Source organism: Rhamphochromis longiceps, linkage group LG9 (assembly GCF_057381845.1).
Source record: "Rhamphochromis longiceps isolate RC_006_pf linkage group LG9, R_longiceps_female_GT1.1, whole genome shotgun sequence".
In the NCBI taxonomy this organism is placed as follows: domain Eukaryota; kingdom Metazoa; phylum Chordata; class Actinopteri; order Cichliformes; family Cichlidae; genus Rhamphochromis; species Rhamphochromis longiceps.
Window position 1 is genome coordinate 24,122,978 of NC_140565.1, and position 16,846 is coordinate 24,139,823.

At 42.7% G+C, this 16,846-nt stretch overlaps 1 protein-coding gene and 1 long non-coding RNA gene across 2 annotated transcripts in view; both read left to right on the forward strand.

The window, feature by feature from the left end:
- The first annotated feature begins 6,109 nt into the window (after positions 1–6,109).
- Positions 6,110–8,974, forward strand: myca (MYC proto-oncogene, bHLH transcription factor a). Its single transcript, XM_085418972.1, has 3 exons — positions 6,110–6,496; positions 6,866–7,590; positions 7,925–8,974. The coding sequence occupies exons 2-3, from the start codon at positions 6,900–6,902 to the stop codon at positions 8,536–8,538; spliced, it is 1,305 nt and encodes a 434-aa protein (XP_085275098.1). The 5' UTR covers positions 6,110–6,496; positions 6,866–6,899; the 3' UTR covers positions 8,539–8,974.
- A 749-nt stretch (positions 8,975–9,723) lies between these two features.
- LOC146662381 (uncharacterized) overlaps positions 9,724–16,846 on the forward strand; it is a 39,947-nt gene continuing 32,824 nt past the window's right edge. The window contains exon 1 of the long non-coding RNA XR_014913347.1: positions 9,724–9,843. This is a non-coding gene — a long non-coding RNA (uncharacterized LOC146662381). The remainder of the gene's footprint in view (positions 9,844–16,846) is intronic.

A 16,846-nucleotide genomic window follows, 5' to 3' on the forward strand; every position in this document is an offset into this window, starting at 1 on the left:
AGTGCAAAAGAAAGAAACAACGACTAAGCCACAAAAACACTGTGGTTTAGCTCTCGCAAGCTACGTCAATAACCATCCGCTGTCACTGTTAATAATTGATGACACAATTAGCTCTCTAGCTGTCTGACACGTCTGCTGTCAACTCATTGTTGACTGCTTGGCTGGCAACCTGCTCTCGCCAGCTAAGCTGCACGGATATCGATTTCCCGCCTCGTTCCGAATCATCCTGCTGAATGGCATCCCGGCTGCACGAGAAGAGAAACACATGCTGGATTTATCAGCGCGTCTGCTGTTGGGTTTCTCCAGTTATTTGTGTCAGCCCGTCTCTTTTTAAATCTCTTAGTGCAGTTTTATGCGTCGCGCCGATCAGACTCCATCGGTGTTTCACATCTGTGGATTTTCCTTAGTGTAGAATACAGGATTTTTGGTTTCCTGCAAAGTGACGATGACTTTTCTGTATTATACTACGTCACACAACCCCAAGATCCGATATAAAAGAGAGAACAGAACTGCTGTTAGATCCACATTGTGGACATTTTAGACTATGTCTTCACAGCCAATGTTAAACACACCAAGTGACCTTAAATTGTACGATGGTGTGAGTAGCTTTCTGTGTTAGCTCTGCAGTAGACTGATGACCTGCCCGGAATAGGCTCCGGTCTGTGTGATCCCAAACTGGATAAATGGAAGAAGATGGATGGATGGATAATGAACAAATTGCATTCATTAACTTTACAACCATTTACTGTGCCAGCGTTTTGAACTGAGCTAGCTGTATTAAATTTTTTTATTGATTTTCAGCATGAATCATGTAACCAAAACTGTAAAATGTAGGCAAGTGAAGTGAAGTCCAGGTAAAGGTTTATACTAAAGGAAATGCTCCAAGTTTCCATCAAAGCTTAAACTCCACACAGATGTCAACATCCCCGCCTCTGCTGAACGCGCTGCACGTGAGAGTGAGCAGATCAGAAATGAGGTAAGCCCAGAAGAGCAGGATGTGGGTCACAAGAAGGAGACCAGTTCTCACGATTAATTCAACAGTTAGAGTAAATGAGGCGTCTGTGGCTAGCACCTGAGCCGCAGACACCTCCACTTATACTAGACTGTATATCTAATAGACCCAGGGCTCCCCAGCTTTAAAAACAGACTGAAATATTTGCTCAAAGACTCACAGACTCGTAAACATCGATGGCTGTTTTTTGTTGTTCGAGGCTTATGGCCGTGCGGTTGTTCTATCATTGACTTTCCGTGCGTTATTTTTGTGATCTTTTGCATGTAACCTCCCAAGGGACTGTAGGTGCAAATTAGCTTTATGCTAACTCTGATACAATAGATCAAATATAACCAGATAGATGAATAAATAAATAACCTGGCCACTGGAAGAATTGAAGAAGCATATTTTTTTTCACTCTGAGTACATAAAAGAGAAATCATATGAAAATATGAGAAATTTCTGGGAGGGCAGCATTGGACTGAATAAATTCATCAGGGAGGCTGGCTCTGTGACTGGCTGCACAACGGGCACTTTTGGAGATGAGGTTACTGAACAAACTGTCATCCATCATGGATAATCCTGACCACCCACTGTCCCACTTACTGGACAGGTCACCAGAAAGCACCTTGGCTAACAGATACGAGGACAGATAGAGGAAAGCTTTCATACCTCATGCAGTAACTCTATAATGCGACACAGAGTCATCTTGTATGTCAGCCCTGCACTCTCACAACATGTGAACACACATTATGATTCCTTACTGCACTGTCCACTACGCTTCACACTGTTTTATAGAGAGCCACTTAATGCCATCTAATGTTTGCTATTCTATTTTTTTTTTTTTTTGTTGCTATATTTATTAAGCTATTAAGATTTTTAAGATCAGGTAACACCGTCTAAGGTCGTACCTTTAAAACGCGTGGGGATTGGGCTTGTGGACATCTCTTCCACGGTCTCCACACTGTAAAGACACCAGTGACTCTTGTAAAAAGAAGCTGAAGACATTTTTTATAGACAAGCGTTTAATTAAATTGTTGTTTAAGTAGCATTTTGCTTTACACTGTTGTGATATCTTTTATTTGTTGTTTTATTGGGGAGAACTTTGTGATTTTTTTCTAAAGGAGTACAACTTCTGTGCTGTTGCAGTGTATTTCCTGGCTTAAGGTGACCTCTATAAATTCTGCTTGATGTTTGCTCACAGATAATAGATACTAGTAAACACAATTCAGGATCTAAAGGCAGTGATTCCCCAGATATTAGCCATTATATTGCAGAGATGATACCCCAAGAAACCAACATTTATACAAAGACAGATGCACAAAAGAACCCATATTTATACCACATCTAAAGTGCTTACCTGAGAATTTAGGTTTGGATTTATGTAATATCTGTGAAGTGAGGTGACAAACTATTACAGCATAAATCATGCAAGCATTCAGGCCCACATCCACACCTATGGCCAGTCACCATAATGTGCATGTGTTTGGTCTGTGTGAGCAAGCTGGAGACAAACGGTGCAGGCACAGGGATGATGATGAGCTGTTAGCACTTCATCTGCAGTGTTATGGCTCCATTTCCTTAAGTTTAGTTTCTTTGTAACGTAGAAAAACTGAGATGCATTATTGTCCTTAAGCCACTTAAGGTTATAGTCACCAGTTTGACCAGTTTAGTCCACTTAAGCTCAAAATGGGCTGATGTTGTTTACATTACATCTATTTTGTTTTATGGTGACATTACAATAACTTATTAGTTTTTTATACTAAAAATAGGCAGATTTCTTAGTATTAAAGTAATAGTATGAGATGTTAAGGCTAAAAAATACTCCAGATTCAGATTAACATAACCACCTCACTTTCAGAAAACTAGGCCTGGACCTGGCAGACCTGCCATCCTCAAATTCAGACTCTTTTTGGGGAAAAGCGATTTTTTTATATCAACCTTTTGCAGCTGGAGATGATGAAGAAGTAGTTTATTAGTTTTTATGTGTTTCTTTGTATACTTTGATTGAGTTTAAAAATGAGTTACTGCTAGCTTAATTCACATGGTGTCAATAAAAGCCCCTGGTCATGTTACTGTTGGTAGGATTTTGATGCGATATCAATGAGAAAGCATTAAGCGGCATTGCTGTAAGCGTAGTATTTATTGGTATAATAAACAAGAACCGTCAGGCATTGTTTTTGTATTTAAGGTAGCAGAGTGGTAGTACGACCGTAAATGACTTGAAGTGTTGGAGTAAGCTATAGCTAAGAGCCTCACTGTAATTTCCCCTAGGCAGACAACCTTTTCGGTTATTTGAAACACGTAACGCTTGTGTTGCAGGTTCTTGCCAGTTGTGCTAGTTTGAAGGGATTCAGGTGTAGCTCAGAAGGTAGAGCAGGTCATCTACTAATGGGAAGGATAGTGGTTGGTGGTTTTGTGTGAATGTTAGATATGCAGTAGTTAGGCATAGAAAAAAGTTGCATAGATGGAATTAAGGTAGAGCAGAAAAACGCTATTTAAGAATCGGTCTATTTACCATTTTAGTTATGTGTCTGATTTAAGCGTTTAATATTTAAACCTGATATTCAGGTTTAGAAAAGGATATTTAAAAAAGAATGACATAAGGTGAATTTAAACATTTTCAATTGAACATGACCTTCTGCATAATCTTCGTTTGTGTTTAAGCTGAACTTAATCATGTCCTCTTAAAGCAATGGGACTACCTGCGTTGGCTTTTTTTTTTTTAAACATATAATTATAATTAATTGTATTTTACTTTTAAGATTTAAACAGCTGAGTTTGTGAGTTGCCATTTCATTTTTTAGAGTAGACAATGAAAAATTGTGCATATCTCTAAAAACTCATGTCAGATGTTTGAGTCTGTTTATCAGTTTACCAAAGCCAAACTAGATTGGATTCTCTGCCCTCGATCCTCTGCAGGTTATTCCATGTCAGTCAGAGGAGGAAGTTTAACCAGAAAGAAAACACACACACGCACACACACACAATCAAAACCTCTCCTGAGCTTTCACTTATCACAGGAAACCATTCCAGCCGCTCTCAAAGCTTCCCTCTGTGTCTCCATGCAGGCGCTCTCAAACACGGTAACACAAGAAACATCCGGAGCCGATAAACGCCACGACCATAACGCCTGAACCTGGTGGTTATGATCGCTATCCTCCACAAGCATCCCACAGCGGGGAAAGGAGAGGCGTGAGAGAACGGATGAAGGAATGAGTATGAAGGGAAGGACGGAGGGTGTAGTTTCAACTTGGGGATTTTCTTTGCTTTCCCCCTCCTCTTGTCTCCTTTGTCTTTGCTTATGTGGTTTCTTATACATTATTTAATGAAAAAGGAAAAAGTATACTCGTGTAAGTGATGCTGCGGGGTTATCTATTCATTTAAATGTAAGGCCTCACAGTGACACAGCGTCCATGGCGAAGTGTTTAATTAGTTAAGTGTAACTTAGATCAAAACGAAACGCTCAGAATTCAGTCCAGACGTTTCAGCTCCACGGCCCCGACTGATTTCAAACAAACTGAAAATAATTTGTTATGAAGGGGAAAAAGCTGCAGTGATGATGTCACTAAACACATAATCACAGATCGTTTTCATTAAAGAGGTCTTTTATGTTATAACCAACAGGACTCTGTTATATAAGAAGTGTTTAAAAAAGAGTAAAAGGGCCGTTTGCAGCAGTAACACACTCAGAGCTGCTGTCCTGGATTGATAAAAGTGTGTTTTTAAAAAGTGCAAATTGCACCATGTAATTCAATTTAAATGATTGAATTTTCAAGCACAAAACTCCTTCACCGTTTATGCTTTTGTCGTTTCCTATAATTGCTGCTTGTGTCCACAGCCTCGTGTTTTACAATGCTTCTTAATGTCTGTCATGTCATGCGTAATGAAATACACACTCTGCTTGAGTCCAACTCATTGCTTTAGCAATTTGTTTAGCAGGATGTCTGACAACAGTAAGAGAGAAAGAGGGTGGAAAAGCCTACTGAGCATTTTTAACCAATTAACTTTGTCAGAATGGCAGGAGCTGGTTAAATTAAATATCAAATTGCAACCGACTTCGTCAAACACAGTGCATTGCTAATTAAATGTGCCATTTACTGCTTCTCCACGACTCTATTTTTCAATGAAGTGACCCACTAACCCCAATAAAGATCTGCACCAACCCACTGAATTGGGCTATTTTGTCCCTGACCCTTTTATAGTTTAACTCACTCGACCCTGTTTTTTTCCCTTTCAATTCATAAAAAAAAAAACTTTGTTCACGCATGATTGCAGGATTTGTGAGGTTTGTGGTCACCTGTCTCAATCTGTAACCTTCCACCCACCTAGCTGCTGTCTGCTCCTGCAACGCTTCAAACAGCAGAGGGCGCTCTAAGCCCGTTAATCTCCATCGACAGCTCCTGTTACAACGGGATAGATCCATCCATCTGATTCCTTTAATTGCTTCCTTCCTGTTGTTAATTGGTGCCAATCTGTCCAAACTCAGCGCTGCATTACGCAGTCTGCAGGATTTGTATTGGACATTTTCTCTGTGAGTCTGTGTGTATTAACTCGAACTCCAAGATTTTAATTCTTCACCGAGTCCATGTTGTAATCAGCTGTTTGAACCGGTTCAGAGCTGTCAGTGTCTGCAGCTCCTGCTGCACCTGTGAGCTTTTATTGCGAAATCAAAAGGCACAAACTGCGCAAAAGTACGCGGCACTTGCCTCATTTTTACACATTATTGCACATTTACAGTTTAAAAAAGGATTCCTGCTGTTATGTATTGTTTTGTTTTTTAAACAATATAATATAGTGTAAGGCCGTAATCCGGATCTGTGGAGTGATTATTTAGGGATTGCCGTGTGTGCGCTATGACGCTCAGTGTTTGCGTATATTTCTGGCGCAGTAGTAGTAAAATAACTCAGCCCAATTATCTGCCACTACTACATGCATTAGTATTTTCTCTATGCAGTCAATGAAAGCACTACTCTACTCCACTCTGACCCCTCCCACTTGCAAAAAAAAAAATAGACCCATCTCAGAGAAAGAGGGCAGAAAATATGCAAAGATGCATCCACGGCGTACTTTGGACGCACGCGATTTTTACTTGACGCAAACGGCTGAATAATTGCGCTGATGGGCAGAGGCTGATATCGGGGGTGCTGTGTGTTGTGTTGTAGTAGGAACGCTCTCGCGGATGGATACAGACAGAGAGAGTGCGAGATGCGGTTTACTTTATCGCGCGGTGCTCAACTCTCAGCTGCGATTCTGACTGTGCTGATGACAGAGTGCGCGTCGCTCTTGCCGGCTCGCATCTGCAGCCTTTTAACTTCACATGCATGCTTCACCCGCAGGCTGACAGACAGCCGCCGTACCGCCTCTGTGGAAGGATTTACTGTCACTGCCGCACTGGAATAACTTTGCTGCTCCCTCGTTTTTTTACATTTTCCTCCTCTTTTTGCGCCACTCGGCTCGCTTTTTTTTGCTCCCGTCTTTCGCCTACAGTTGAAAATCTGAAAGGTAAGGGTGGGGAGTGGGTTTGTGGAGCTTCGGTATGAGTATGATGACTGGAACAGTTCAGTGAAAGTGTGATTTATTAATTTTTTTCCTCACTCCGTCTCTTGCATTATTTAAATTACAATCCCGGTTAAGCACCTGCAGCAGTGGTGCATGCATGCATGCAAGGCGTGCACAGAGAGAGAGAGAGAGAGAGAGAGAGAGGGGGGGGGGGAGGTGTCGATGTTGTCTTTTTTTTTTTTTTTTTTTTTTTTTTTTTTTTTTGGAGGGAGTTGACCATGAAGCGGTTGCTTACACTCGGTGTTGCGGGCAGGGTCACGCTGTCTGCTCTCTGCTGTGAATCGACTAATCGCTCCGTTCTGTTTTCGCCAGCCTCGCCGTGAGGAGAGACGAAACCAAACGCACCATGCCGCGGAATCCAAGTTTGGCGAGTAAGAACTACGACTACGACTACCTGCAGCCCTATTTCTACTACGACGACGAGGAGGAGGATTTCTACCCTCAGCAGTTTCAGCCTCCGGCACCCAGCGAAGACATCTGGAAGAAATTTGAACTGCTGCCGACCCCTCCCCTCTCCCCGAGCCGCCGGCCGTCCCTGTCCAGCCTCGACCTTTCCATCGCGGATCAGCTGGAGATGGTGACAGAGTTCCTCGGGGATGACGTGGTCAACCAGAGCATCATCTGCGACTCCGACTACTCCCAGACCTTCCTCAAGTCCATCATCATCCAGGACTGCATGTGGAGCGGCTTTTCCGCCGCCGCCAAGCTGAAGAAGGTGGTGTCCGAGCGGCTCGCCTCCCTGCACGCCGCCCGGAAGGAGTCTGCGGCCGGTGACGGCGCAGAGCTCGCCGGCCCCGCGGCTGCTGCCGCCGCGGCTGCCGCCGCCGCTACTGCGGCTCTTCCTGCGTGGAAGCTGAACAGCAGCTACCTGCAAGACCTGAACACGTCTGCGTCGGAGTGCATCGACCCCTCGGTGGTTTTCCCGTATCCCGTAGCCGAGACGCCCAAGCAGAGCGCAGGGACCCCGCCTAGCAAGGATTTGGGACTAGACACGCCGCCTAACAGCAGCGGGAGCAGCAGCAGTTGTAGCGATTCAGGTGAGCTCTTATATATATATATGCCTGGGGAGGCACACCCCTCAGTGCAATTAGGGATTTTCTTTCTGTTGGCGGGGACATGCATGACATGACTGAAATGAGGCACATTCTTGCTTTTCATTCACACGAATTGCAGGCAGGAAGGTGGATCCTGCTGCCACTTCCACCCCATGTCATGCAGTAGACTGCTGTGAGATTAGTTGGAGGGAATGGCTGCATGTTAAGCAATCAACTGATGTGGCAGAGAGGGAAAGCCTGAACGGACTGCAGAGATGCTTTTAGAGGAGGATGTGGCAGCAGAGTGTGTGACTATGTTGTTTTTGCTCTTTTGCAGAGGAAGAGGATGAAGGTGATGATGAGGAGGAGGAAGAAGAAGAAGAGGACGAACAGGAGGAAGAGGAGGAAATCGACGTGGTCACTGTGGAAAAGAGGCAGGTGGTGAAACGGTGCGACTCCAGCCCGCTGGAGACCAGGCACCCCAGCCCACTCGTGCTGAAGAGGTGCCACGTCTCCACCCACCAGCATAATTACGCCGCCCATCCATCCATGAGGCACGAGCAGCCGGCTGTCAAGAGGCTGAAGCTGGAGAGCAGCGGTGGAGGTGCCAGCAGCCACAGCAGGGTCCTCAAACAGATCAGCAGCAACCGCAAGTGTTCCAGCCCGCGAACGTCGGACACGGAGGACTACGACAAGAGAAGGACTCATAACGTGCTGGAGCGCCAAAGGAGGAACGAGCTGAAGCTGAGCTTCTTCGCTCTGCGGGACGAGATCCCCGAGGTGGCCAACAATGAGAAGGCGGCCAAGGTGGTCATCCTGAAGAAGGCCACGGAGTGCATCTACAGCATGCAGTCGGACGAACAGAGACTCCTCTCTCTGAAAGAGCAGCTGAGGAGGAGAAGCGAACAGTTAAAGCAGAGACTCGCACACCTGCAGGGTTGCCGTGCTTAAACTTTGAATCATAAACTTTTTTTTTATTTTTTTTCTCAAAATAAAAGTTCATTACTTGGGGGTTGGGGGGGGGGCTGGGTGTGTACAGTTGTTGCTGCATGCAGATGCAAAATGGATTAAGTTGTTTTGGAATCTGGTTTGATTACAATGTAAGAAGAAAAAAACTGCCTCATCTGATGAAGATATTTAAAAGTTTTATTTTATTAATAAAATGTTTAAAAATGTGGCTCACACTGTTGAAAGCCTGAACTTAAAATATGGATTTTTATGTTGTTGTTTTTTTTTCTTGTTTTTTTTTTTTGTACATAATTAATATTTCCTAAGAAAATGTATTTTTGGATTGCGATTGTCTGGATGTTCAGACCCACTGTTTTTGTTTTTTTTCATTATGTTCATAGATTCTTTTTCAAATATAAAACAAAAACCTGTTTCTTGAGCTTGTCTCTCATTCTTCACCACCATGACTAGCCACTCAGCCACACCTGAGTAGGGGGCGTCCACATGAATACATTAGAAAGTGAGTGGTTGGGTAGAAAACTTATCTGAGCGTTATAAAACTTTGAGTCACTCCTCTTCCTCTGACTGATGGAAGGTAAGGGTCAAAACCTAAATAAGAGTACACGCTGTGTAAAAGTCCTGCTGCAGTGAATTTTAAGTGAAATCTGCATAAATGGTTTTTTAAAAAAACACAACGTTGATCACGTGTTTTGTGCAGAAAAGAGGGAATTCCTCTTCATACTTAGAAGAAGCCACCTCAGCTCCTTAATACGAGTCCTGGATGCTTGTGGAAGTGCACAGAAAGGTGGGAAGCTGCATGTCATGTTTAAACGCAGGTATAGTGAAGCTGTCTTTTAGATGAGGGCTGGTGCATTAAACAGCGCATCTGCGATCACATTTCTTAAAGTAGCACACTAATAAAAGTGTAGCACGGGAACTCGAAAGCTCGTTTATAATCTAAAACCACAGATAATTAATATATAGATATAAATATACGTTATATCTTTATATTTAAATGTAATATGAACTGTCTACGTTGGAATAAATGAATAACGAGGTGAAATTTATCTAGTTAGACCGTGGTAAAACCCCACCTGTTCCACTGTTGTCTCGAGCGGCTTTCCAGACTCGACGTGACGTCACACACGCCGTATCCCGAGCTCTCCCCCCCCCCCTCCACCTCTGAGCGCGTGGTCCTGGTCGCGAGCACATGGAAGTGAGGTTTGAGATTTGTATCTGAGAGACGCGCGAGCGACTGTCGGGAAAACGGAATATAAAGTGAATTAAAGAAGCAGCCCGAGCAGCCCGGTAAGAGCTCCCCGCGCCCTGCGTCCATCTCTGCTTTTATATATTAAATGCTTATTGTTATTTTTTGAATTTAGGTGTGATAATAGAAGAAAGTAAATGTCATTCATGGTTCAGCCTGTCTTGTGAAAACTTAATTTAAAGGCGAACGGGATTTCTGGAGGTTTTAATTTGCTATTAATGGGACAAAAACAAAAACTATTGTTCTCTGCACAAGTGTTATTTTCGTCTGGTTTTTCTATTATCTGTCCAACTCCTGCAGTTTTGGGGCTGTGGGATGTTTGAAGCACGTGTTCTGTGAGTCTATTGTTGTTTCAGGTGACCACACTGATCACATGCTTTGTTTACCTTGTTTGCTTCAGCTCAGGTTTTGTACTTGTGAGCCTTTATTCTCCATGGAGTGCTTGCTTCCTGCGTGGCTTTATGTTTGCTGTCAGTTTGATGGTACAGTTGTTATGAAGGACAACAAAAGGCGTCTGTGATTGCTTCATGTATATAGGCGTGGGGGGTCCTGGATTTAGGGGCTGTTTTGTGCATCAAGTGGAGAAGTTTCTGAGCCGTATTGTTTATGTTCCTGTTTGTGACTGCACATAAAGGCAGTTTTAGGCTGTGATGGTGGAGCAGCATGTCTGAGGCATGAGGTGCAGCCACGCTGAGACATAGGGAGGACCACAAAAGATGGGATTAGTGTGGATTCATTGTGTGGGCTTTCCTGAGTGGGCAGGGCTGTGTGTTGGGGTGTTGAAGATCTCATGCACTCACCCTGCTGCTGTCCAGAAAAACACCACATCCCTGTTAGAATAAAGGTCCTCGTATAATTTCTGTGTGTTATGCTTTGGGAATCGGCGCCCATGGCATGGTTTTGGTGTGAAACGGGGTAAAAGTAGGCTAGATTTCATGAGTATTTGTCCTGCCTTGGTTAAAAATAACGGCCATTTTAAGCCACGTTCCTGTGGCTGTATTTCAGCGTGCAGTTCGAATCTGCCACACGCACAGACGTTGAGGTTTAGCCCAGTTTTATTAAAACCCTGATGCCTTTTCACCTGCGTATCACAAAAATGATGCCTAGTGGGTGTGTGAGGATTCAAATGGCTCACAGTGTTTAAACTGGATCACACAGATGTGGTGTTTCAGAAATTTCACAACACTGCTGGCTTAACTCTGCAACAGTCTATCCTTGAGTTAAAGAATATGACTCTTAAACGTTTGTAATAAGGCTACACTTGTCTTAAAGGACACCTGTTGCACTCATTTTCATTCTTTGGAGTCACAAAGAGTCACTTTTTATTTTCAGTTCAGAAAAACCCTTGTCTATCTCCTATTAGCCCTTTACAAGCTCATCACTGAACGCTCCATCTGAAACAAACTCCTTAAAATCCAACAGTTTTCTGATTGGCCAACTTAGGGGCTGCCTACCGAGGGGCTGCTGCCTGAACTTTCTGACTGTCCTCTATCTGTAGAAATCCATTATTTAAAGCACTACTGAGATTTTATTTTCCTTTAAAATACAACACAGTAGGTTTAACAGGAAAAAAAGGCCTTCCTTAACTCAGTTTCATCACAAAGTCTTGTATTCTCTAACCTGCCTAATAATGATAAAGATTGTGAAGTTATAGTGTAATAAAGCTCAGAGAGTACTAATGTTTAAGAATAGATAGTAATAAAGTAGTGGGAGTAAAAAAACCCCAAACATTAGCATTTATGTTTCGAATAGTCAACCAATCATTCATACCTGGGTGGGAGTGGGCTGTATATAATAAGCCACACCGGTTCAGCTGCTTGTGTCTGTCTGGGTTCTCAGCCATCCAAGTCATGGTAATCCAAGCAACATGGAAAGAAAAGTGGTGGGACTTGTTTAAAGCCCCTTTTCTATTAGAACCTACTCAGATTGACTTGCTACAGTGTCAATGGAAAATTGTACTTAGTAGTCAGTATAATCTTTTAATGATATAAGTTTGCATATGGTAGAATACTGCATGTAATCACTTGTGTTTAGAAGTATATAGTTGGTGGCATATTGAAAGAATGTCTCATCCTAGGAGGTCTGTAACATTCCAGGGTGTTCTGGCATTCACCCCCACATCCTAGGAGCATGGAAAAGGTCGTACCTTGTCTTATTGTTTTACGGTAGGATTAACGTAGCTATGTCAGTTTTAGTCTAAGTGCTTTTTTACATATAGATGAACTGTTGGATTTTCCAGACCAGCAGGTTAAGGGAAGTCGTTTATGGGGTCACACTCTGACACACTCTGACACACTCTGACACACTCTGACACACACACACACACACACACACACACACACACACACACACACACACACACACACACACACACACATTCCAATGTAAGGAACAAGCACCCACTGAGGTATAAATAAAGACCGGGGCAGTCTCTCATTTGGTTAGTCTCTGAACCTCACTTTTGGTGTGTGAGTCCTGGTGACTGCCCTTGCTAGCAAGAAAATCTGTGTGTTTCTCCTCTCTGATTCTCTGCTGAAGAAGTGTTTTAGAATATATCTCTTAACACACAGTTTTTAGGGTTTTTCCATTAGGTCATATTACTGGGTACCAGGTACTAAATTAATACCTGCACAGCCGGGTTCCAAAGCGTTGTGAGCAGGTACTAAAATATGACGTCATCAGACTACCACCAATGCCAATTGCAAGCCACAGATTGGCTGGTCAGTAGCAGCCCTCAATGAGTTCACAAAAATAAAAACTGCCATTTTTTAAACCGGGCAGCGAGGAAATGTCTACAAAAAACAGCAGCGAGTTTTGACGAAATGCCGCAGACTGAACAGCAGGTATATCGTCCCCTCGATGTCCACCTTTGTTCTAGCATTCATGTTGCATACTAATTAAGTCACGGGACGCTCGGCCGCGTTGCCGACCACGCACATTAGGTGGTACTAGATTGTAATGGAAAACGAGTCGATCTGAGTAGGTACTAATGGAAAAGGGGCTTAAGTTTCCTGAAGAAGTTTGACCTCTCATCTGAGAAACCTCTTTAGTTATAAGACCAAGAGAAGTAAGATGGCCTAAAAGAAGGTTGAAAGAAGTCATCTATGTCCACTGTGAACAATCAGCCTTGAACAGGTTGCTTATGACACCAGCTGTCTGCCATCTACAGCCCAGTTTTTAGATCCACTCACATCTTGCATCAGCATGATCAGTCATATGATGGGGTGAGGCAAGGTCTCACACTGGTTTCACCCAAAACTCATGCGATGAGGCACATGATTAATAATGAGCCAAAGACCCTCTTAAGGGGCAACTCCCACTATTGCTCAAATATCTGGAACTCTCCACCATTTGATCTTAGAACTGAAGAAGCTTCTCAGATGAGCGGTGAAACATCTTCAGGAAACTTAAAAAAGTCCAGCCGCTTTTCTTTCCAAGCTCCTTGTTAAGACAAACATCTAAAGAGACAATCTCCATGAGGAGAATGGGCAGACTGATTGGAGCTGCAGAAGAGCATCTCTGAATGCAGAAAATGTCGATCATTGAAGCAGATGGGCTACAGCAGCAGAAGACCACAATAGATGCCACTGTCAGCTAAGAGTTTAGATTTAACAAGGGCTCAAAATGGGACAATAAAAGACTGGAAAAATGATGCTGCAGTGTTAGGATGGGAGGGTCAGAATTTAATGTAAATCACATAAAATCATGGATCTACCCTGACTTGTATCAACAGTTCACGTTGCTGCTGCTGGTGTAATGGTGTGGGAGATATTTTCTTGACACACTGAGTAAAGTTGCTTTCTTGAACATTACAGTGAGTTCACTGTCCTCAAATAACCTCCATAGTCACCAGATCTCAATCCATTACACCACCTTTGGTATGTGGTGCAGCAGGAGATTTGCATCATGAATGTGCAGCCGACAAATCTGTTGCAACTTTGCGATGCCATCATGTCAACATGGACCAGAATCTGACGAAGCTTTTTGGATGAAGAAGGCAGTTCTGACAGCAAAAGTGGGTCCAACCTGCTACTAGCAAGTCGTACCTAATGAACTGTCTAGGAAATGTATCTGCTGTAATATATATATATAAAGATCCAGCCTCAGAAACATGAAACGTAGCTGCTGACATTTGTTTTAAAAGATGTGATTTCTGTCGAATATGAGTATCACCCTGAGGAAGTCAGATTCAAAAATATTTCCTATTCCTCGAGTAAGGAATGGAATTTCATTTGCATTGCTATAATTACATCAGCTCTTGGCTTGTCTGACACACTGAGACCTTGTACCTCTCACTGGAGCTGTTTTGCAGTAAACGGTGTGTGTGTTGGACTGTAACTTGGAGACCTGTGTGATTTCCAGCCAAATTCAAAGTGAGCCAAACTCCACTGCAGCAACTGCACACATACTTAGAGGCCCAGGGATGCACAGAGGTCTGCTGTTATGTAATCTGTGTTTTTCAGTCTTGGAAACTGGAACAGATTAAAGTAAAGCAGCTGATTCTCCTGAAAACTTTACTTTGCTGCCAGATTCGGCTTTTCTCTCACTTAACGGCATGGTTATTATCAGATGACATCACCTTCCTCTTTGGGAGTGTGCAGCCCTGTTTGCATTTTCTCTTTCTGTGTTGTCAGTGTGTTTTGATAGGAACCGAGACTGTTTAGAAATATGTTGATGAGAAATATGAGTCAGGCACTAGATGCAGCATCCATCTAACTGTAAAATAGTAAGCAATTTAGCCATCTTACTGACGTTATCAGTGGTGCCAAGAACAGTGTTTTCAGACCACATTTTTTCAGTAATGTGGAGCCATTACTCATCCAAATGTAATGAGATAGCATGAGTTTCCTTCCATTAGTTGTTAGTTATTGCTTGGTGATATTAATTGTGTGTTCACATGGACTTCTCAATGAACAATGATGCCTCATTGGTATTTGTTGCACCTATTTTTAATATTTGTCAGCATAGTTGAGGTGGCTAAGCTATCATTATAATATCATTTCATTTCTGTGTTTTTTACTGCGTTGCAGCTTATCCTTAAATGGCAAATGGCCTGCATTTGTATAGCGCTTTTCTAGTCCATAGGACCCCAAAGCGCTTTACACTACATTCAGTCATTCACCTATTCACACACTGGCAATAGCAAGCTACATTGTAGCCACAGCTGCCCTGGGGCGCACTGACACATTGACACACTATCCTTCTCTGTATATAAAAGATGGAAGTGGCATCCGGGGAAAATGAAGCCAACATAGAAGTTCTTTAAACCGAGTTATTTTAATGTCAAACAGAAGGGCCACTCCTCAGATTGCAAGAAGGAGAGTTGCTCTTGTATAGACGTTTATGGGAAATGGCCATTGTGGCTCCCTTTCTCTGTGACCTCAGTGAATACTTTCATGATTACTTTATGGATTCAGTTACTAGTTTTAGGTCTTTCTAAATAAACATAAAGTCCATTTTGTAAATTATCAAATTAAAGACAGCTGGATTCTTCAGAGTATGGTCATTAGCTCACTGAATTAAAAGTACAGTGTTGCAGTGGTAAATGGAGTCTTCTTCACACACTAAGGTTAATTATGGAGTTCCACAGGGTTCCATGCTAGGACCTTTTCTGTTTATATTATAGATGTTTCCCTTAGGCAGTAATCATTCGAAGTTATAGCATACATTTTCATTACTATGCAGATTATACCCAGTTATCTGTCCATGAAGTCAGATAACACACACCAATTAGTTAAGCTGCAGAAATGTCTTAAAGATATAAAGGTTCATGGGAAGTCCCTCAGGAGCCTAAATCTATTGCAGCATAACTCCGGAAGGATTGAGGGTCACCTGATCCAGCCCTAACTATAAGCCTTCTCAAAAAGGAAAGTTTTAAGCCTAATTTTAAAAGCAGAGAGTGTCTGTGTCTGAAATCCAAACCGGGAGCTGGTTTCAACAATTACACCGTTAATTCTTGCAAATGACAAGGACACAGCTTTCCTGTCTTTACGCTGACACATACTCTGTGACTGAGACGTTATAGTAAAAAGGAGGTCCGGTTTTAGTCATGCTGAACTGACCAGACTGAAAACTTATAGCAAACATACAGAAAACGTACTCTTACGTCCGTGCTCTGCACATTCTTCTGTGATTTGAGCCATGACACAACATAATATATACAAAACATAGATCCACCAGGGTCACTACAGTTTTATCCAGATAAGTACAAAGTTTTACCACATCGATAGTAGTTTATTGGTCATCTTCTTAATAATTTTACTGTTGCTGGCAGATTTGAGGTCAGTGTCCTTAGAAAGGAGTGTTGTGGGGTGCTTTCTGCTGTGTCTGGCTGTTATGTAACAGTATTGGTCACTCTAGGAAGTGATGTCATCGACTATGCTTGTAAAATATACATTTCTAAAATGAAAAGTTTTAGAACGCAACATGATCCAAGTCAAACAGATTCCAGCCTCCTCTCAGTTCACCAAAAGTGTCTTCCTTTGTCACAGTGTAGCTTTTCGAGCTGCTCTTCAACCCACATTCAGATGGAAAACAAGCTGCTGAATACCGTAGCCGGCCAGCCTTTGTATTTCTACACGCAGAGGACATGAATGCATGCTGTAGCAGAGTGCGGCGAGTATTGTCATGCGCTGCTTTGTTTACAGCAGTCCTCATCAAAGCAGGACGGACCGGCTGGATTAGAGCTCGTTCTCCCACAAGAGTTCGATGTTCCACACAGGGGGCCAAGAAGAGGGCAGGATTTAAAGTTAAGTCTACTGGCTTTATAGACACAGAACATACAACTATATACTTTACTTGCTGATCTTATTATCTCTGGTTGTTAGCTGTGCTCCCATTTCTAACATGTCACACCATAGATCTGATAGCTCTGTGTGGACTAGTAGGTAGTTGGGATGGACTGCAGCCCTCCTGTGACCTGGATGGATGATTACATGAGATCTGAATATAATATTAAGCATGGAAGCTTATGGATGTTCCTTATGAGGATATTTTAATAAACCAAGCAAATATTCAGTGATTTCAGCTAGTCTGATTTAAAAA